This window comes from Thamnophis elegans, chromosome 15 (assembly GCF_009769535.1).
Source record: "Thamnophis elegans isolate rThaEle1 chromosome 15, rThaEle1.pri, whole genome shotgun sequence".
Classification (NCBI taxonomy): domain Eukaryota; kingdom Metazoa; phylum Chordata; class Lepidosauria; order Squamata; family Colubridae; genus Thamnophis; species Thamnophis elegans.
In genome coordinates, this window is record NC_045555.1 from 25,661,745 (window position 1) to 25,684,086 (window position 22,342).

The 22,342-nt window shown below is 40.7% G+C and overlaps 1 protein-coding gene across 2 annotated transcripts in view; it reads left to right on the forward strand.

Moving 5' to 3' along the window:
• Positions 1-200: 200 nt before the first annotated feature.
• WAPL (WAPL cohesin release factor) overlaps positions 201-22,342 on the forward strand; it is a 45,739-nt gene continuing 23,597 nt past the window's right edge. The window contains exons 1-6 of one of the 2 annotated variants that reach the window (XM_032231745.1): positions 201-431; positions 3,458-3,978; positions 11,432-12,466; positions 17,406-17,474; positions 17,625-17,743; positions 20,757-20,852. In XM_032231745.1, coding sequence (XP_032087636.1) covers positions 3,480-3,978; positions 11,432-12,466; positions 17,406-17,474; positions 17,625-17,743; positions 20,757-20,852 — 1,818 coding nt within the window. In that variant the 5' untranslated portion in view covers positions 201-431; positions 3,458-3,479. The remainder of the gene's footprint in view (positions 432-3,457; positions 3,979-11,431; positions 12,467-17,405; positions 17,475-17,624; positions 17,744-20,756; positions 20,853-22,342) is intronic. The other variant, XM_032231744.1, reaches the window with a different exon arrangement.

The following is a 22,342-nucleotide window of genomic DNA, read 5'->3' on the forward strand; positions in this document are numbered from 1 at the left end:
TCTTCCCAGCCTCCCCGGGCGCTGAGTCAGCACAGCCATCGCCCGCCGCCTACAATTCCTAGCAGCCCCCGGGGTTGACATGCGTATTGGCGCTCGGCCGCGCCCCGCCGCGAGGCGCTGCGCAGGCGCACTTCGGGCCCGTCGGGCGGGCTGAGTAAGGCGCGCGCGGATTGGCGGCGTCCGGGCCGGGAGGGGGCGGCGCTCCGTGACGTAAGCAGCGGGGGCAAATGGCGGCGCGATGGTCCAGGGCCCTGCTCGCAGCGCCGCCGCCATCGTAGTCGTCGTCCTCCCCCCGGCGCGCAGGAAGCGGCGGCGCAGGGGGCGGCGGAGGCGACGCCGCGTCCTCCCGCCCTAGGCGGGCCGCGGAGCGTTGCTGGGCCCAGGCGGCGGCTGAGAAGGCCCTGCCCGCCGCTCCTCCCGGGCCTCCCGAGGTAAGCAAGGCGGCACGGCTTCCCTCGGGCCTCGCCGGCCTCCTCAGCGCTGGAGGGAGGGGAGCAGCGCGGCCTAGCCGGGGATGGAGGCGGAAGGCGCGCCTGTCGGGCGGAAAGCCACGCAGGCGCCGGGGGCGGAAATGGCCGGGTGGGGGCTCCCCCGGGCCCGGATCGGCCCGTCAGGCGGGGATTTCCTGGTGGCCTCCTGTCCCCCGAGGCCCCTCACATGTCCACGCGGTTCTCCCCCGGCGGGGAGGCCTGGCTTGGCCTGGATCGTGAAGGAAAGGCCGCCCTGGATCTGGGCCTTTTCCCTGGGAAGGCGGGGCGGGGTGGGGGTGGGGCGGATGGAGGGCAGCTGAGGAAAAGGAGTGGGGGGCTTTCGAGCCCCCCCCCGTTAGCCGCGTCTCCCCCCCCCCCCAGCCCTCTTTAAAATAAAAGAGAGAGACGGGGAGGGGATCCCGGATGCGCTTTTGGTGGCTTTGATGTGGCGAGATTAATTCTGGATTCATACGACACTTTGTGTAAGGCAAGGCAACTTTATTTGGCAGCGGTGTGGTGGTTGATGTTGTTGGATGTCTTGGCCGAGGATACATATCCATGACAAAGGGAAACTGAAATAGGAAGGAAGATAGGGCGGGAGGGAAGCAGGGGAAGGAAGGAGAAAGAGGGAGGGAAGTGAAGGAAGCAGAAAGGAAAGGGAAGAGGGAGGAAAGCAAGGGAAAGGAGGAAGGAAGGAAGAAGGGAAGTGAAAGAAGGAAGACGAAAGGGAGGGAGGGAGGGAGGAAAGAAGGAGCGAAGTGAAGGAAGGAAAGAGAAAGAGGGAGGGAAGTGGAGGGAAAGGAGGAAGAAAGGAAGGAGAAAGGGAGGGAGGGAAGGAAGGAGTAATGGAGGAGAAAGGGAGGGAGGGAAGGAAGGAAGAAGGGAGGAAAGCAAGGGAAGGGAGGAAGGAAGAAAAGAAGGAGAAAGAGGGAGGCAAGGAAGGAAGGAAAATCCCTGTAGGTACTCTCAGCTTCTCCCAATGGTGGGTGAAGGGAGTCATTTCAGACGAGGCTTGTCTAATTTAAGGCTCTGGCTGAGCTTCTTGGGAGCTTGAAACTTTCTAGCCTAATTAGACATAATTGTAGGGAGAGAAAAGGAAGATAATAAGATTCTCTCCCTTCTCTCTCTCTCTCTCTCTCTCTCTCTCTCTCCTTTAATGCCAAGTCTGCAGAGACTGACTGAAGTTTTGCCCTGGCAGATCTTGGCTTTTTTGAAATTATTCCTGCCAGTGAAAAAAAACCAAGAGAAGGGTGGGGATGATAGAATCAGATACAGTGAGGGGAAAGCTGCAAACTAGATCTCGGTCAGGGACAGCTTTTGGGAGAAGAAGGACCAGGTAAACTGAATCTCATTTAGGGGGGCGGGATTGGATTGGAGGGAATTAGATATAGTGGAGTGATAGGACCAGGATTGTATGATCAAAGCTTGCTGGGATGAAGCAATAGGTAAAGGATTTGGAGCTGACCCGGCTTTTTAGTTTCGAAATGTAAATTACCAGTTGTTAATCAACATCTTATAGCCCATGTGAAGTAGGTAGATTTCTTGTCTGTGCCAGCAGCTTCTGGTTCACTCTTGGTCCCCCCCCCCTTCCTAGCAATACTACACTTGAACCTGTCTCCCGACAGTAGACTTCCTTGGTGAGACAATTTATTTGGCAGACATCTCTAAAATATGTTGATGAATGCCACCACTGTTCTTACTGTCTCTGACAAAGTTAGTTCCTTGTACCAGTACAGATCACCTGGGACTTGTCTGTTCTGATCGCAATTTTTTTTTGTACAAACATTTCCAGATCACTGCAATTCCACTACCTTAATATCTAGAAAGTTTCCATATATTTAATGCATCTGGAGCATTAGGGTTCAAAAAAAGCTGTACAATGAACTGTAGGCGTATTTTCAGGTAGAAGGCCAGTGGTCTAACTGGATCTTCTATATTGTAAATACTGTAACCTAGTTAACATTCAAGTATCTAAATATGCCTTTGGGTTAAGCTTGTTAATGTTTGTGCTCTTTAATCAAATACCAGTGTCTGAGTATTCTTAACATGGGTTTTATACATGGTTCATTTTTGAAGTTGAGACTGGTGAAAAAATGTGATTGCCTTTGTAGTCTGGCAATAATCAGTCATAACTGTATTGCCTAGAAATTGGCTAGTACAATACATTCTACTTTGGAGATGACTCGGAGTGTTTGTGTGGGATAATTTATTAACAAATATAGGGTGTATTCACAGGATTTGTTTACCACAGTTATCACTTAGCAGACTTCTCTGGGATCACATTACAAGTTCAAGTATACATTAACTATAAGGCCCAAATTCATTCATTATATAGGCTAGTGAATGGCCCTCCAGGATCAGGCTGAGATATTATAAGACAGTTGTCCACCTTTACCTGTGAAAATATACTGGATGAAGAACCAAAGTCATTTATTATATGCAACATTGTAAAATTTCTTATTAATATCCACAATGTTTGGTAGCAGGGAGGATATTTATCTGTGCATCAGGGTTGATGAAATTCAACAGATGGCATTGGCTTATATTCACTATAAAAAACTTGCACCTGTAAGAGACATTAAAATGTGGAGCAGTTCCCTCATCCTCAGCTGTTTTCTTCTCTTCATCTTGCAATATTGATTTATATCTAGAGAGTGGTTAAGGGTTTTCATCCATAGATAAAAATGGTTTGACGTCAACAAAAAAAATCATTTACAATGTTTGCTTGTTATCACATGCCATGCTGTTTGGGGGGAAAGCAATTCTTCTTCAAAACAACTCTTGGGCATTTTCTATTTGTGCAGGCAACATATAAAGAAGAGAATTGTGCCTTTGGGTGGTTTCATCACTTCTTGAGTGATTTTTAAAAAAAAATGCAGCTTCAAAATGCCACTGATTTTGTTCACCATCTTAAAATGTGAAATACACGAATGTTCCTTTAAATAAAATTGAAATTGTATTTTAAAGCAATTTTTTTCTTTCCACAGAGAATATGAAACAGGCGTCAAAATGACATCCAGATTTGGGAAGACATATAGCAGGAAAGGTGGTAATGGCAATTCAAAATTTGATGAAGTTTTTTCAAACAAACGGACCACTCTTAGTACAAAATGGGGAGAAACGACCTTTATGGCCAAGCTAGGCCAGAAGAGGCCCAACAGCAAGCCAGATATTTCCGAGATCCCTAAGAAACCCAAAGTAGAAGAGGAAGCAATAGAAGATCCATTTGGATTTGACAGCGATGAAGAATCTTTGCCAGTTTCTTCCAAGAACATGTCCCAAGCGAAAGGCTCTGCTCAGTTGGAGTCACTTGAAGCTTCTCAGCCTGGAGACTTCTCCTCTGTACTTGAGTCTAATAGCAAATTTCCTCCCTTGGTTGGTGAAGACCCTTTGTCCAGCAGAGTTGTGTCTTTTGATAATGCCTTGCATGACTTGAAAGAGAAGAATTCGGCCAGAAACACGGCAGAAGAAGACTTCAGAAGTAGCAATGCTATCCCTCTAGCTGCAGGTATGCTCACATAGTGTAGTTGTGCACAAAGCTGACCCTTAGGTCGGTGTGGAAAACTAGCTTGCCAGTCATTGTCTTTGCCAAATGCTAGCTTTCTGATTCGAATCACTCCAATTGGTATATGCCTGGCAATGGTGGCGGGGAAGAAGGCGGTTTTGGACACGTCTCATATTCTGAAGGTTACCATCAGGAGATGAGAATCTTTGCAATGTTTGACAAATTAGTCTGCCTAATCGGTTTCTAAACAACCCAATGTAAAATGTATTGTTAAAGCATCACTATCAGAATCCCTTTAACCCTTAAGTGAAGTGAATCCAAGTTAAGAAATGTGTATAAAGGGCCACATGTTCGATATAATCTCTTTCCTATCATATAGCACTAGGACAGAATCGGTAACATCTTTCGACTTTACACATCTTGTATGGTTTTAAAATGCTCACGCCTTCTCGTACTGTACTTGATCTGCCAGTTAAAGTGTATAATCCTAACATGATATTAAAGAATACAATTCATTCATGAAGGGATGTACAAAAGTACTCTGGGAACAAAATATTCTGTGAATGCCAGAGTGTTCTGTTTCTGTGGATGCCACAAACTGGCTTCAGGGGGGTAGGGGTGGGGAAGAACTTCTAGAAAGCTACCAAAATGGCTGGATTGGCATGGTCTGGATGAGAAACAAAATGTTATAGGCATTTCTAACATTTTTACTTCCTGGAACAGCAAGGTTTGTATACTTATACACAGTCTGTTGTACTACTTTATATAGAGGAACATTGCAGGATCATTGGTCTGAAATGGAGATATTTTTCTTTATCTCCTAAAGGAAGATTTCTTTAAATAGAATAATATAGTAGCTCTAAATGGTATTTTAGCTATCCATTGTTATTCTTTCCCCAGTCACTTTGCTAACCCAAGACATTAAAATCTGCTATACTGTCTAGCCCAGGGCCTGTTTTTTGAACCATCTGATCTGTGTAGGGGGGTGATTTCTTTGAAACAATAATACTACTATAGATCCATTTGGATCCAAGACTCCTATTTGGATCATTGAGGTAATTCTAGGATGGATTTGATTTAAGTCAAGTCAATTTAAATCATGATTTAAACCATGATTTAAATCACCAGTAAAAAGGCTTAATTTAAATCAACTCAATTTAAAACATAATTTTTAAAAAGCAGTTGTCATTTCTGTTCTGCAGCGGCTCCTCTAACCCGCTGTTGACTCACCGACCATCCCATTCACTTTAATGGCTGGTGATGCGGCAGTGCCACAACAAGGTGAGGGACGTGGCAGGCAGCAGATGCCCACTAACAGGTGCTGCCATGATGGATCTGAAATGACAGGTGCTCTTTAAATGTAAGGACTCATTCTTGCTGGCAGTTAGAATCTTTTAATGTTATTTGCAAACAAAATGAAGGTTTCCTATTTAGCTTGCAGAGCTTGGATTCATTGAATGAGTTTACAAAAAATGTAAATATTGCAGAATATACAGCCTCTTGCTACATAACTAAGCTCCATTTCATGCTGAATGGAATTATTAATGGAATTATTAAATTAATGGATCTTAAATAGAAAACTATCTTTAGATAGATTTTTACTCCAAAAGCATTTTATTAAAATAAATTTGATGAAAATAAAACATCTGATTTAAATAAAAAAAATCTGATTTAAAATTTAAAAATTCCATTTTTTTTTTAAAAAAATGATTTTTATCCACCCTGGGTAATTCCTTTCAGGAAGTTACCAGAGGTGCTATCTTTTCTACAATGCTTTAATCCACTTCCTATTCTGTTTACAGGCTGTTTGCATTTACAAATACTCTCATCAAACTTGATTGCATTCATATGCTAAAAACTCCTCTAACTATTGGCATTTATATAACATTTTCAGCAAATCCAAAGCTTTTTGCTAACCTTAAGCAATCTTTGTAAAACTGTTAGGGTGTACCTGATTATCGCTTAATGGCCTTCAACTTTTTAGTTTTGGAACAGTTAAAATTCAATTACTTACCATCTCTGTTTAAGTAGTGTGTTAATTGAAGGAGTTTTCTTAAAAGAACTGTGCATATTGGAAGTAGAATAGAAATGTAATTATAATGGCGTTCTGTCTTGAAAGTGGGTATTTTTCTACCCATGGGGTAGGATAGGAATATAACAAGTGCTAAAACACGTAAATATCACCTGTGAATAAAAGTAAGTTAATGCAGGTATAAGTAAGGGGGAAAAGAGGCATGTTTTTCTTCTCTTGCTATAAATGTCCAACTGTTTTAAATTACATATGAAATGTTAATGTAGTACTCTGTATATGTATGTCTGTGTGTATGTATGTATGTATGCACACAGTGTGTGTGTGTTGGTTTTTGAAAATACATGAGCCTTTAAAAAAAAGATACAAAATTGAAGGTTTTAATAGAACTCAAGCTTAGGGTGAAAATCACAGGGTAATAATGCTATTCATTAGTGAAATCCACCTGCTCAAGAATTGGAAGAAAAACATATGGTGTTTACTTACTCGAATGAAATCCCACAGAGTAATAGTCATCTGGATTCCTGAAATCCTTGGTAAAATAACAACTCTTCATTCACTAGGCATGTGCCTGCATATAGAGTCAAATTATGGTAACATACACATATATTTATGAAATTAAGCAATTTCAGGTGTGGTATTTCATAGCTATGAGTGAAGAAATTGTTTTGGTTTCTTTCTGGGTCCTAGAAATGGAGCCATTTAAAACAAAATGGTGTCCTTATCACCTTGCACTTCAGTTAGTAGACATAATACCATTGGAGCACTTTTTTTTTTCTTTGTTGGATTTTCTTTATCTTCTGCACTTTTTGTAAGATTTAAAGGCATTTTTGCTTGAGCATCAGATTGTATGTACCTGCATGTCATATTAGACCATAGTTTACTGCCACCCAGATGAGCCACAGTGAACAATGCTTGGCTGCCTCTCTCTTCTGTATGGCTGGGAGATTAAAAGCTTAAATTATGGCCAGTGTCTGTCCTGATAAAACGATTAACATGTTATGTTATTTAGCTTGTTAATCCAAACAAGTTGAAAAATTATTAGAGCTTTTTAAGATTAACCATAGCTAACATCTAACAAAATGAAGATCTGAAATGTAATCAGAAAAGCAAGAACTACAGAAGAAAATGGACAATAGGAGATGTGGCTTATCTGTTGCACTAAACTGTGGTTTGGGGTGATGTGTAAATTCTGCTACCTGCAGCAGTCTTTTTACCATGCAAATTATGCAGCGGTTATAATTTGCAATACTGTCCTATACGGATGGCCACTGTTGCCAAATATATCATTTTATCTATCCATGGCAGACACTCCCCTTAAAAATATATTTCATACAGTTCAGGTTTTCTGCTCTGTCTGGAGATATCTAATGTTCAAAGGCATCAAAATGAGTTTTATCACACCACCTGTCTTTTTTGATAGTACTTTGGTGCACATATTCTTGAGTTATAGTTGGGGAGGTGTTTACTTAATGTTTCTCGTCTGATACAAACATTAGTCTATCAGTTCAACACCACACTGCCGTAAATAATGTAGTTGTAATGCTGAAATTGTCCTTAGCTTCTTCCAAATCTGAGTTGAAAGAAAACAAATGTTAGGAAACGGGGCCCAATATTTTTGCATTATCATAAGTGATCTGGAATTATGAATGAGAAGTAAGCATGTTTGTAAAAGATATCAAATAATTTATTGTAGTTAAACCCCTCCCCCCCCCAGTCCCCCATGGAATTAAGAACTTCAGCAGGAATTTTCAGACTTGGAAAATTGAGGTTACAATGGTGAATGTAGCTAACACTGTAAAACATTTCTGGTATTTTAACTGTAACATGTTTTTTTATTTGCAAGCCATCCAGAATTGTTGACTGAGATGGGCAGCTATAGAAATTGTATGTATGTATGTATGAATGAATGAACAATATAAGCAAATAGGAAGTCATAACTGTTGGGGCAAAACGGTGGGTTCGGATCCCATCGCAACCAGTACACTGCGACAGGGCTGGGCATCCATCACGTGTACGCGCGCTGCGAACACATGCTCACAACCGCCCTGCGATGTTCCAGCTGCTCGGCAGAGCATCACGCAGGCACCATACGCTGTGTGCGCATGCGCAAATGGCCCGGTTGGGTCAAATGCAGGTAAGGAATGCAAGCGGGAGCTGGGCCCTCCGAAGCACCATACCAGAACAGTATGCCCGTACTGGGGCGTACTGGCCGTAACCCACCACTGGGGCAAAACCTATAGATGTATTTGGGGTCAGCTTTGATAGTGTTTCACCACCAGGAAAAGTCTAATTTAGAGCAATAGCGGACAACTTACTAAAAATATTGTTCCATTGTGTTGCTGTTTTTTCTTGAAAAAGTAAATTGCATGGTGAGAACCACTAGAAAAGGAACTGGAAATAAAAATACAGCTGCCATTTTATTATCCCTATAATACATTATGCAGTTCAGGTCACTGCGCCTCTGAAAGAATTAGTGAAACTGAAGGAAGAGCATAAAAGAGCATCCTAATTCTGAATATGCCATTGCTATATATGGCTCAGAGTGTATTGCATTCTTAAAATTGACTTCTATAGGAATGGAAACCAAGATTACATTTATCATAATCTTGATTCAGGATTCCCACCTTCTATTATTGTCAAGCTTGTGTCCTCCAGGCCCAGCTATAGTGAAATGATATAAATGGCATACCAAGTTATGAAGCATGAAAGGGGAGCAATCAAGGCTTCTCTTTGTCCCTTTGCCGAACATGTAGCTTCTACAAGGAATGCTTGGATGAAGCTCTTAAGAACCTGCAAATCGAACTATCTCCCGAGGGCAGGGGGGGGGACCATTAATAAGAAGACCTGATGGTGTTAACGTTTGAAATAGAATAAACGTTAGGCAACTCCATTAGTTTAGATGAGTAGTTTAGCTCGTAGTTGTACCCACTTACAAGCAGGCTCCATTGAGGTCATACTAATATTTAGGTCATTTATCATATTAATAAATTGTTTTGAAAAGGCTTTAAAAAGGAGGTTTTGGGGAAATCACCTTCCTTAAATGAAAAGTTACAATTGGTAGCCTTTTTCTACTAACTACTTTTAAGTGATCCTTTCAACAAATCATTAAATAGTCCAACCTTTTCTCAAAACCTGCATCTTATTAGAAAGTGGACATGAGAAATGTGGTGTTAAATAGGGATGTGCATCACTTTGTCTTTAGGAATTTGGGCGTAACTCTTTAAAGCAGTCTCCTCTTTTTCTGACATCATACGGAGGACTTCTGAAACTATCACAATAATGTCAGGAAAAAATGGGTTTGCTGACTAGTTGCTGGCAAGCACAACATTGTACATACTCCTGAGCACTGCAAAGCCACAGAGCCCCCATGCAGCCCTAAAAGAAAACATTTTTTGAGAAATAAGAGCCAGCAATATATAAATATCGATGCTTGCTTCATCATAATTCTCTACTTCACTCCCTCTTTTGAATGGAATAGAAATTCTGATCTGCAAATCATTTCAGAGCTAAAATTTATTTACAAGTAGAGTTGCTTCTTGAAAAAAATGACTGACATAGCATTCTTAGTTTCCCTGTCATTCAAAAGGATATCCTGTGAAATGGAAGAAAAAATTCTGTTGCTACTGGCTCTCAAAAAATGACAATTACTTAACATTTAGCTGTATGTAAACAAATAGAATATATTTCTGCTCATACAAAAGTTTCTCCCTCCTTACCCTTTCTTCTGGTTCTAAGTATTTCCCAGTGTGTCACTTCAATAAATTTGTGGTTTTGTGGTGCATCACCCCGAGATCTGTTTTAGCTGTACAGTATAGTAGAACTTATGACCATAAATGAGGCCAAAATTTATGCTGCTAAGTGAGTTTTGCCCCATTGTAGTACCTTCCTTCCCACATTTGTTAAGTGAATCATGGCAAGTTGGCAAATTAGCCACACGGTTGTTAAGTGAAGCTGGTTTCCTCATTGATTTTGTTCGTCAGAAGTTTGCAATAGCTGATCACATGACCCCTGGGCCCTCCAACCGTCATAAACAGGAGTCATTTGCCAAGCACCTGAATTTTGATAACCTGGCTATGGAGATGCTGCAGTGGCCATAGGACACTTTTTCGGTTACATAACCATGAACAGTCATTAAATGAACTGTTGTAAGTTGAGGACTACCTGTCATTAATTAGTCTTAGAAATAAGAGAATGGATAAAATATCTCTTAGATTCCAATATATCGTAATATATGAGAGCCAGTTTAGTCCTGGTGGTTAAGACATCAGACTGGAAACCAGGAGATTGTGAATTCTAGTCTTAGTGCATAAAAGTTAGCTAGGGAGCTTGGGTTGTTTACACTTAGGTTGTAAAAGGGTTGTAAAATCAGTCACAGTCCCATGGTGATCTGCTTAACGACCACAACTTGCCACCATAATTCTAGGCTCAATTATGGTTGTAAGTATAGTACTACCTGTGTTGCTTTCAGTAAGATCTAAAATGGCTGACACATTAATAGCAGTAGTTTTATGTGGTATGTACTTACATAGCAGAATAACAGACTTGGAAAGGACCTTGGAGGTCTTTTAGTCCAACCTCTGCTCAAGCAGGAGATTCTATACCATTCTGGACAAATAGCTGTCCATTTTCCTTTTAAAAGCCTCCAATGATAAAGCACCCACAACTTCTGCAAGTGAGCTGTTCCAGTGATTGATTGTCCTCACTGTCAGGAAATTTCTCCTTAGTTTTAGGTTGCTTCTCTCCTTGATTAGTTTCCACCCATTGCTTCTTGTCTTGCCCTCAGGTGGTTTGGACTATTCAGGTGCACCTGTCTTCAGATGCTTTGGAAGGGTTAAATCCCCCCTTCCTTGTGGAAGCCCCTCAAATATTGGAGCATTGCTAATATCTAAGAGCAGTCTCCCACAAACACTATCCTGCGTGGTAGGCTGAGCTGAGAGAGGGTGATTGACTGGCCTCTGTTCCCAGTGCCACATGAAACTTTGCTGGCTCTTGTACATTATGGTTAGAAAATGTCATTTTATTGAGGCATTTTCCCCCAAATTTCCCTCTTGCTTGGACAGAAGCAATAGCAATTAGATTTATATATCGCTTTATGGTGCTTTACAGCCCTGTGTAAGTGGTTTACAGAGTCTGCATATTGTCCCCAACAATCTGGGTCTCATTTTACCAACCTGGAAAGGATGGAAGGCTGAGTCAAGGAAAGTGTTTTTCTTCCTCAATGCAACTGTTTCCTTCTGTCATTATCTTGTTTACAGACTACACTCTAAATAAGTTGTGTCATATTTAAGTCAAACATGCCAAAATAGGAAAGATGTTATTTACCAAAACATCTGCGTTTATAATCTGTTGATGAAAAATGCTGTTAATTTCACTTCAATTTGTAGTGTCAGATATATATATTTTTCACTGGTTTTTATTTTCTAGATACTGCACTGAATTATTCCGAGGACAATGAGAACAGCCATTTCCTCTACAAGAATGCTGAAGACAGTAGTGTTAACGCTCAAATAGCAGAAATTTCTGGATACAACATTGAACTCAAGGAATCACATGACTCTTGGGATTGCCATATTGCCAATAGAGACTCCTTTTCAGACGTATCCCATACTAAATCGCTAATCACTGGCTTATATGATTGGGAAGATGAGAATGAGGATGCCCAAAGAGGAGAATATATGTTAGGATTTGATGACGATCCACTTTCAGAGATAAAACACAAGGACGAAGAGCTGGTCAAGGAAGACATGGAGAGCGCAAAGGAAGCCATTAACGAAGAACTGATGCAAACTGTTCTCAGGCCGAGTAATTGTCGGACATACTGTAGATCAAGCAAAACAAAATTGCAGGGAATGTCAAATTTTGATAAGCTGCTGGATGGCACCCTTCAACCTCTAGCCAAAGCAAACAGTGATTCAAATGCAGATGGTGTGAACCCAGTAAGAAAAGTTGCTGTAAGTAGTGGGACCAGTTTTAAAGGCACAGGAAGGACTAGAGACTACACTGTTCTCCATCCATCCTGCTTATCGGTTTGCAACGTCACCATACAAGACACTATGGACCGCATGGATGAATTCGCCACGGCCGCACCCACTGACCTGGGGGAAGCGGGCCGCCTGCGGAAGAAAGCCGACATCGCTACGGCCAAGACCACGACTCGATTCCGACCTAGCAATACCAAATCCAAGAAAGATGTCAAATTAGAATTTTTTGGCTTCGACGACAACGACGAAGGCGGGGGTGGTGAAGGCGGGTCCAGAACCTCTGGGAGCTCCAATTACAAAATTAAATACTTTGGTTTTGATGACTTAAGTGAAAGTGAGGATGATGACGAAGAACGACTGTTAGAGCGGAAAGTCAATAAAAAAAGAAGCCAAACCATAGTCGCTTCTTCTTCGCAACAATCCACTTCAGATGGAAATGAGAGCTACTCCCAGGATAGCCAGTCAAGTTCCAATTCAGGTAAGTCAGCATCTCCCAGAGTGTTTAACAAACACATGTGGTTTTGCCCACTCAGGTAGAGGGAACTAACTCGTTAAAACTTAATTTATTTACGCTGAAAATAAGCAGCACATTTTTATCTGTATTTTTTGACGAAAATCCGGAGAATAAATTACTACAGAGCACACATGAACTGAATTTTCCTGATTAGTAATTTGAAAGTGTGAGTTTTATCATTAAATTAAGAGAGTCTGAATATTGTGTTAAGTTGTAATATCAATCTAATCTACTTTAGCAGAGTCAACCTTGTAGGGTGATATTTGCTCCCTGTGGGACAATAGAGTAATTTGTTTATTTTTTAAAGTTTCTGCTTCTTGGCGCTAATTGGATTATAATTATATATCCTAATAAATAACATCGAGACTTTGATACATCAAGATGTCTCAAAAATAGATGAGCAGATTCTCAGCTGCCTATGTTTACCCACCTCTGGAAATCAAACTTTGTAGAAAAGCTGAATATCTGGATCCTTAGAAACACTTTTCCATTCTAACATGCCTAATGTTAAAGTGTAGAATGACACTAATTTTGAATATGCAGAATTATATTATTTTAGAAGTCTTCCAACACAAAGATATATCGAAAAAGGAATAGTAAACTGAAAGCATCCTTGGATACAATGTAAGTGTTGAAGTGATTCAGGTAATAGGAAACCAAAACAAGCTGAAGAATTTCTAGCGAAGTCTTGATTATCCATCCTGCATTTTTATATAGCTTGATGTTTGATAGAGAAAAGTAATTTCGACTTTATAAAGTGGTTCTAAGCAGTAACAGGTAGCGTATATTTGATTTCAGAGTCTTTATTTGGGAACATTTATTAAAGTGATACAATGAATTGCTTGTGAAATAATTAGAAGTACATGTTGTAAATTTATTTCATCTACTTAAAAGATGTACAATCTGCAAAAAACCCATCCATCAACATTAAGGAAGTGATTTTTTTTCCAGTAAAAATGCTTGAACTGTGTCAATAATAAGATAGACTGGTTAATGTTTAAAGATTCTAAATAAAGGATAATTTATCTATGGTATAAATAATTTAATCACCGAGTAGGAGAGAATTACATTTGAACTAGGAAGTAAAGAAATTCTTCAGTTAAAAATAATTTTTTTTTTAAATTACAGAATTCTCGGTTACAAAGATAATTTCTCTGCTTTGCATATATTTCAAAAGAAACTCCTCTGATGCTTAATTGGGTCTCTAAATTAGCTTAAAAAGAACTAGAAAGAATCTTAATTGCAGTCAGATAGCTGTTGGTAATGTGCCAGAATAAATAATGTTTTATGATCTCATACTGTTGAGATTGATTGGATTTTTTTTTTCAATGAAAATTGTGTTTAACTTCTTTGGTCGGTTCATACATTTTATTTATTTATTTATATGTCATATTTGCAATGATTTGAGACCCTGGGCAGCCTACATTAAAAAAAAAAACAATTGTGCAAACCAACAATTAAAACACAAAGTCTGTAGAATATCTAAGTTAGTATTGTTATTTAACTGCTACTTATCCTTTGAAGGAACTGCCATGAAGTAATAGAAATAAAGATATTCATTTGAACTAGAGTTTTTCAAACTTAGCAACTGAAGGATATGTGGACTTTAATTCCCAGAATTCACCAGCCAGTATGCTTCATGTAGGAATCCAACTAAGGGCATTCACAGCAGATGCTATCAATTCCTCCAGAGTACGTATGTACACACGTACACACACGCACACACACACACACACACACTTTTACTCCCAGCTATATTATATTCTAGAAAAATACTTAACACCTACAGGTGCTACGAGTGGAACTCTTTCTCTATTTATTCCCACTTTAAAGAGGAGTCCCCCTTTTATTAAACATTTATATTAATTGGCTGAGACAGGCTCTACCCCAAAGCATAATCCCCTTCCATGCCTCTTTGTGTTGACACTGCTGTCATTCTAGATTAGTGATTGTCGGAGGCTTCAGACTTCAAGCAACGTTCTGCCATATTAATCAGTTGCAACTTAATTCCACTAAGTGAATGTAGTCTTATTCCCCAACTGCAGCCTATTCGGGAAATTAGCAGTCTCTTGCTTGCAAATATTTAGAAATCTGCTTTTAGTCTTGATCATTTGATGACGACAAGACTAAAAAATAGCCATCTGTGTCCATAAACCCTCCGCTACTACATGGAGTGTAATAAATAATTTGGAGCAAAGACTTTGTTTCTCTGCAGTACTCAAAATGATGATTCCATGTTTTTTGCTCTATACTGGAACCAAGTGAGGCTTTTTGACTAGGCCAGTGATGGCTAAACTTTTTTGGCTTTTGGCTTGTGTGCCAAAAGCAGGGGGAGCGCAGGGGTGGGTCGTGCGTGGGCGTGCCACACCATAATGCTATATGCGTGACCCCACGTGCGTGTATGTGCAACCAGCACTCCCCCCTCCCACTTTTTGCACACTTTTTACACCCTCCCCAGGCTCCAGAGGCTTTCTAGGATCCCGGGAGGGCGAAAACAGCCCCCCCCTCCCCGGAGGCCCTCTGGAGCTTCAGGAACTTCCCTGAAGCCTCTGGAGTGTGGAAAACCGGCCCTACAGGCAAACCGGAAGTTTGGGAACGGACTTCCAGTTTGCCCGTAGTGCCGTTTTTTTGAGGGTGAAAACGGCCTCAAAAGAAGGCTGAAGTCAGCTGGCCAGTGCACATGCGTGCTGGAGCTGAGAGGGCAACCCCTCACATGGCCTAACAAATGGCTCCGCGTGCCATAGGTTCGCCATCACGGGACTAGGCCATGGGATAATTCGTCTCGGAATATGGGTTGAAACAAATTCAGTCTACTCTCATCAACAAGTTTTCTTCATCTTGGAAAACAGACTTGTTCTTCTGTAGTCTTTCAGCTCAGCCCTTGTTAATGTTTGGAGAAGAGAAAAAATGGACAAAATCCTGCCCATTGCTATTGTTAGAAGGTGGTGGCTTTGAATTATATGCTTGGGCAATTTGAATAGTTTGGTTACATATTTCACCCTCCAGAGACCGATGATGCTTGATATTTGCAACAATCTCCTCTTTAATCTGTTCATTTATCACTTTAATTTATTTTGTTTAATTTATATTACATGCATTCTCTTTCATTGTTTGTTTGCTTCCATCTCCTCCCTAATATGTTTGTTCCCTACTTTGCTTCTTTATGCATATGACCTCTATTTTTTTTTAAATGTCCAGCTTCCGTTTGAACATATCCAGTGAAGAAGAATCTAGCACAATATCTCTCTGGTTCTTGGTGCCCCTGTCAAATTACTGTTATAGTTGGATTTTTCTCCCCCTAACACCCATCTAATTGCCTTCTTGGTTTTCCTTCTCTATTATTAAACACAGGAATTGCTTTCATAACAAATACTGTTTTGCTGTTCAACTTAATTATGCTTTCGTATTACAAATAGTTTATAAAATATGTTTTTGTAAGTGGTGGCCTTTTTCTTTAGTTACAAGGAAGTGTCTGTCTGTTAGTAATGGAGCCATGCATTAGGTATAAATATATTTAGAATTCTATAGTTTTGAACAATGTCTAATAATTCGCCTAACGTGTACTCTTCTGGCTACTTTAATTGGTTGGTTATCAAATGTCAGACACTATATAGATAAAAGTAGCTGTGTTTGGACATGCGTTTCATAATTTCTACTCTTAAAGAGATAACGCCCCTCTTAATCTTAAAACCCCCAAATGGAGGGGTTGCCTAGAAATGATATTTGCCCTTCCATATTAAAACAATACCTCTGAATTCGCAGCAGGAGAGTTGGGAGGGTACTGTGTGGGGTGAACTCAAATCCAGCCTTGTGACTCTTTCTTGGTAAGGCTGTTTTCAAGTTAAAACATTTTAGCAAAAACATCGTTCCTGTTTCTAATTTCCTGCATGCAAAGTGGGATTTTGGAAAAGGATGGAAGTTATTTAAGAGGCAGATTACTGGGAAGAAGCACATGCCTTTTAAAAATCTGTACAATCAAAAATACGAATGATTTAAATGTTAAAATAGAGTCAGTTTCTATAGGGAAGTAAAAATACTTACAAATACATCTTTGTGACAACTGCTTCAAATCCTCATCTATATTTGAAGGGGGGTTGCAGTTAAACCCCTTCCTATGTAGTAATTATTAAATCAGTGTTATTATATGGAATGGGAATACATAATTTCAGTTCATCAGGATGTTTTCACTGGGGTTTTGAGACTGTTTCCTTGTTAATGTTTAAGTTTTATGTTGTTATTTTACGATTGCCTTTTGCTTTCATAGAATTCTAGTTATTTTATTGATTAGGAAGTTATAGACTGGGTATTCTGAACTTTTTACCAGTTGAGGAAAGAGCATCTCTCTAAATAGATAAGCTTTTGCAGGTAGATAGATGTTGAAAAATTTCTGCTGCTTGTATGTGGTCATGTATATGGTGACAGTTCTACAGTGTTTTGCCTTAATGAATTTAGCTTTTATGTCTATGAAGCTATTCTGAAGCTGATGTTAATGGCACTCGCCATTTGGCTAATGCTAAATTAAGATTCTTTCTACTATTAGAAGCTGGAAATTGCTTTATATAGCTGCTGTTGGTGGCAGGGACAATTGGTGATTAGCTAGGATTTTACTTAGCATGCATTTGAGGCTTTTTCTTTCTCCGTAGGCTGATTTGTCACCAAACACACTTAAAGAAAGCTTTTAAAGCTTTTTTAAAAAATAAATAAATAAGATGGAGTAGTTTATTTCCTCCTTGGTTGTAATTTCATGTATCTCTGCTCCCTCCCCCATTCACTCAGTGGATCCTTTTCACGTGACTCATTTTCACAATCTTTTCTCCCCTTTTTATTTTTATCATTGTGGGGAATGTTACATACTCAACCATAGTTGTAATCCGGAGTCCTCTGTTCCTCTTTTAAAATATAGAAGAGCCTGAAGCTACTGTGGTTTTAAGTCAAAAGAAGGTGGCTGTACGTTTTCCTGGAGATAAAATAGGTAAATTTTGCTGCCACTTTTTTTTATTTTATTTAGCAGTTTCCTCTCAAAAGTACTGCTGCTTTTTCAAGCAGATGCTATGTTTAATCGTTTCACCTTTGAAAAAATGAGATTTGTTATTTGTTAACCATATAACCTTTATTCTTGTAGAGTTGATGGACTTTGCAGAAGATTCATCCAGTGTTCTAGAAAGCAATAAGAAATCTACCAATTCGCAAGGCGATAAGTCTAAAGAAAATACACGAAAAATATTCAGTGGACCAAAGAGGGTAAGTAGGAATGTTTAAATCAGCTTCATAAGTTGATTGCCTTTTCAAAGGTCCGAACTCCGAATCCGACCGAACACAATTAAGAGCCTTTATTAGGACTTATCTAGTGGCGATACGGGCTGCAAAATGTGCACATTTTTCCACTCTTATTGCATCCGCAGAATCTCGCCCAGGCGCCCTGTTTAGGATAGCCCGCTCCCTCTTGAAATGTAGGGATGCGGACGAACCCTTGCAGGGTAGAGCTGAGGAATTTTTCAGTTTCTGACGGATAAAATCGCTCGGATCCGGACCGACCTGGACTCCACTTGGACGGTACCAGCCGAGGCGCCGGGGGAAGGTCCTGATCGGATTTTATGGAGCGAGTTTCAACTTGTTGCTCCTGAGGAAATGGACAAGGCCATGGGAGCGGTGAGTGCCTCCACCTGTTTACTGGACCCGTGTCCCTCCTGGCTGGTCTCAAGTAGCAGGGAGGTGACACGTGGCTGGCTCCAGAGGATTGTTAACACCTCTTCTGGAGGGATCCTTCCCGCAGCCTCTAAAGGATGCAGTGGTGAAACCCCTCCTTAAGAAACCATCCCTGGACCCAGCCATTTTAAAGAACTATCATCCAGTCTCCAACCTCCCATTCATAGGGAAGGTTGTTGAGAAGGTGGTGGCCTTTCAACTCCGGCGGACCTTGAATGAAGCAGATTATCTGGATCCCTTTCAGTCAGGTTTCAGGCCTGGTCACGGCACGGAAACTGCTTTGGTTGCGCTGATCGATGATCTCTGGCGGGCCAGGGATAGAGGTCATTCCTCTATCCTGGTGCTCCTTGACCTCTCAGCGGCCTTCGATACCATCGACCATGGTATCCTTCTGCGACGGTTACGGGAGGTAGGAGTGGGAGACACCGTCCTAAGGTGGTTGTCCTCCTACCTCACGGACAGGTCGCAGTCGGTGTTGGTAGGAGGACAGAGGTCGACCCCTAGGCCTCTCAAATATGGGGTGCCGCAGGGCTCGGTCCTGTCCCCACTCCTATTTAACATCTACATGAAGCCACTGGGTGAGATCATACGCTGGCACGGGATCAAATATCATCAATATGGGGACGATACCCAATTGTATCTGTCCACCCCGTGCCAGCTCAGCGAAGCAGTGGAAGTAATGTGCCAGTGCCTGGAGGCTGTCAGGGTCTGGATGGGAGCGAACAAGCTTGCACTCAATCCAGACAAGACCGAGTGGCTATTGATGTTGCCTCCCAAGGTTAGTCCAGATATTCCACCTCTTACCCTGGGGGGTGAAATTATACACCCCTCAGAGAGGGCCCGCAATTTGGGTGTCCTCCTGGACCCACAGCTGAAGTTAGAGCACCACCTGTCGGCTGTGACCAGGGGGGCTTTTGCCCAGGTTCACCTGGTGCACCAGTTGCGGACCTACCTGGACTGGGAGGCACTTCGAATAGTCACTCATGCCCTCGTCACCTCAAGACTAGATTACTGTAACGCGCTCTACATGGGGCTGCCCCTGAAGAGTGTTCGAAGACTACAGTTGGTCCAGAACGCAGCTGTGCGAGCGATATGGGGTGTATCTAGATGCACCCATGTTACACCGATTCTCCGTGAGCTGCACTGGCTCCCCATTGGTCTCCGGACTCGCTTCAAGGTGCTAGTCGTTACTTTTAAAGCCCTACATGGTTTAGGACCTGGCTACCTGAGAGACCGCCTCCTGCCACTCACCTCCCAACAACCAACAAGATCGCACAGGCTGGGCCTCCTCCGGGTGCCGTCAACCGGACAGTGCCGGTTGGCGGCTCCCCGGGGGAGGGCCTTCTCTGTTGCTGCACCGGCCCTGTGGAACGATCTATCCGCAGAGATCCGGACCCTTACCACTCTCCCGGCCTTCCGTAAAGCCGTTAAGACCTGGTTGTTCCGGCAGGCCTGGGGCTGTTGATGGATATCCAGCCCCCGCTTAGATGTAATGGATGATGTGAATTTTTAATATTGTATTTTTCTATTTTTGAATTTAAACTGTTTCTGTCTTGCTGTGAGCCGCCCAGAGTCCCAATGGGAGTGGGCGGCATACAAATTTTAATAAACCTTAAACCTTAACCTTAAAGGTAGTTTTAAGACATAGTTGAGTCTCTTTACATTCGTATATGTTCATAAAAAATATACAACCATAGTATGTCACAAATGTCCTTCCTTAAAAATGATAATTGGAACCAGAATTCTATCACTAAGCAGTGCGGTCATAAAGCATGATGTTGGGTGACTGCGCTACTTAGCAATGATAGTTCTGGTGGTTCCCAGTTTTGCTGTTAAGTGAGGCCTTCACATGACTATCTTTTGACTTCCTACCAACTCTCCCACTGACTTCGCTTGTGGGAAGCTGACAAAGAAGGTCCCAGATTTGATCACATGACCGTGGGATGGTCTGATGGTTGACAACCTAGGCCGGTTGCCAAATGTATGTGACCTGATAGGTGTTTGGAAGTTTTGTTTAATCTGTGCAATACTGTATAGCTGCTTAAGAACTAGATATTTAATGAGGTGTATTTAATTAATACAGGGCCTTGACTGCTAAATGATTTTGTGGTTCTCATATACTGTGTCACGGCTTGTTATATTAACTTAAAGATATAAGATATTAAAATTGTTTTCAAGATTTACTCTCTCTCGGATTAATTTTGAAAAATTCTTTCCTACCTCTTTAATACCTTTTTCATTCAAATTTAAAAAAACCAAAGGCATATTCTTGGAATTTGAAACAATGAAATGGGATTTCAGTTTTGATGTTAGAGGATTATCTTTACAATTTAAAATTAAAATATCGAGAATGTTTTTAAGGGAATACTTCAAGGAATAGAAATAATATAATTATATTAATATAATATTCTAATAGTATATTGGAATATTTTGAGAAAAGAAATAAAATAAAATAAAATCTCCTCTTAACTGGCACCTTTAACACTCGGTATTTCTGAAGAACAAACTGGGTACCTTTCAGAAATTAATGTTCTGTTTTAATTTTCAGTCACCAACAAAAGCTGTGTACAATGCTAGACATTGGAATCAGCCAGAATCTGAGGTTCTCCCAGCAACACAAGTGCTGAAAAATCCCAACGTTCCAGTGAGTATGGTATTTTTATACCGCCTTTCTTGAAAAATTAACTTTGAAAAAGGTTACGGTCACACATATTCAACAGTAGAAAGAACTATTCTGAACCACAGTTGCCGATTCTAGTGGCTAAGTTCTGGAATAGAATTTCTGACATCACAACATTGGAGGGTCACTTAAAAATAGTCAGACTTGTGCCATAAATATTTTGGGAGAAAAGAGAGGGATAATGGCCTAGGATTTCATTAGAAAGCACAATATCTTAGGTTCTACATTTTTTTCCCTTGAATGATTTTTCTAGGTTGTACAAAATGTTGTCAAAATAACATTTTGCTTATTAGGTTCTCCAGTTTTGTATCGTACTGTATAGTTGGACCTAAATATTCCTTTATATGCTTTTGTATCTGCATTGGGTGTGTGATTTGATCTAAAATAAGTTTCCCAATCTCTCAACTTGAAAATGGTGAACTTCAATTCCCAGAATTCCCCAGCCAGCATGGACTGTCCTTCACATGAACTATGTATTTAAATTAATTTCAAATATCCTTGCTCCATAATAGGAAAGGGAATTAAGCATCATGCAACTTTCAGTTTATCCCATTGCCATGTCAAGTTTTATAAATATCCCAGTCATTCTGAGGAAGAGCATTTTGGGATCAGATAGGAAGGCACACAAAGCAGAAAATGTGCTTTGATTCAAGTTTGGAATGAAGCAAACCCACTCAAAATGTTCTTGGTTGGCTGGATAGCATAGGAACAAAACTCTCAATAGAACAGCAGGAAAAGGTTAGCCAAAGGAATAAGTAATCTATGTTGAATGCTAAAGATAAAGGTTTCCCTCGCACATATGTACTAGTCGTTCCCTATTCTAAGGGGTGGTGCTCATCTCCCTTTTGAAGCCAAAGAGCCAGCGCTGTTCGAAGATGTCTCCATGGTTATGTGGCCGGCATGACTAAATGCCGAAGGCACACGGAACACTGTTGAATACTGCCTTCTACCTAAATTGCAGAAAATTTGGGCAAGGGCATGATTTTTTAAAGAAACTGAAGTCAAAGAAGTTCCTGTAGGAAACAAAGGAGTAGACCTCTTCTCTATGGTAAATTAATATTTGTTTCTTATAAAAATGTCCCTTCCCCACCGAAAATGTAAAAGATAGTTTTTCAGGTTGTTTTTTTAAAAAATAACATTACTTGGTCTCTTAGAATAAAAAGAGTAGCTAAACTCCTTCCTTCCAGTTATAACATATATTTCAAGTATATCTCCTTTTTGATATTTTTAATAGGGTTTTTTTTCCTCCTGAACCAATTTGTGCCACTCACAAATTTGAAAATCATAACTATGTGAAGCAAATCAGTATACACCCCTTCTGTAATACCTTATCAGCAAGAAAAAATGCTGCTCAGTGCCCATCCATCCAAGTAATTGATTTAACCTAACTATTCCTGACTCCGCTCACAGTTTCCAATACAATGTTCTGCTGCCCGTTTTTAAAGAATTCTTCC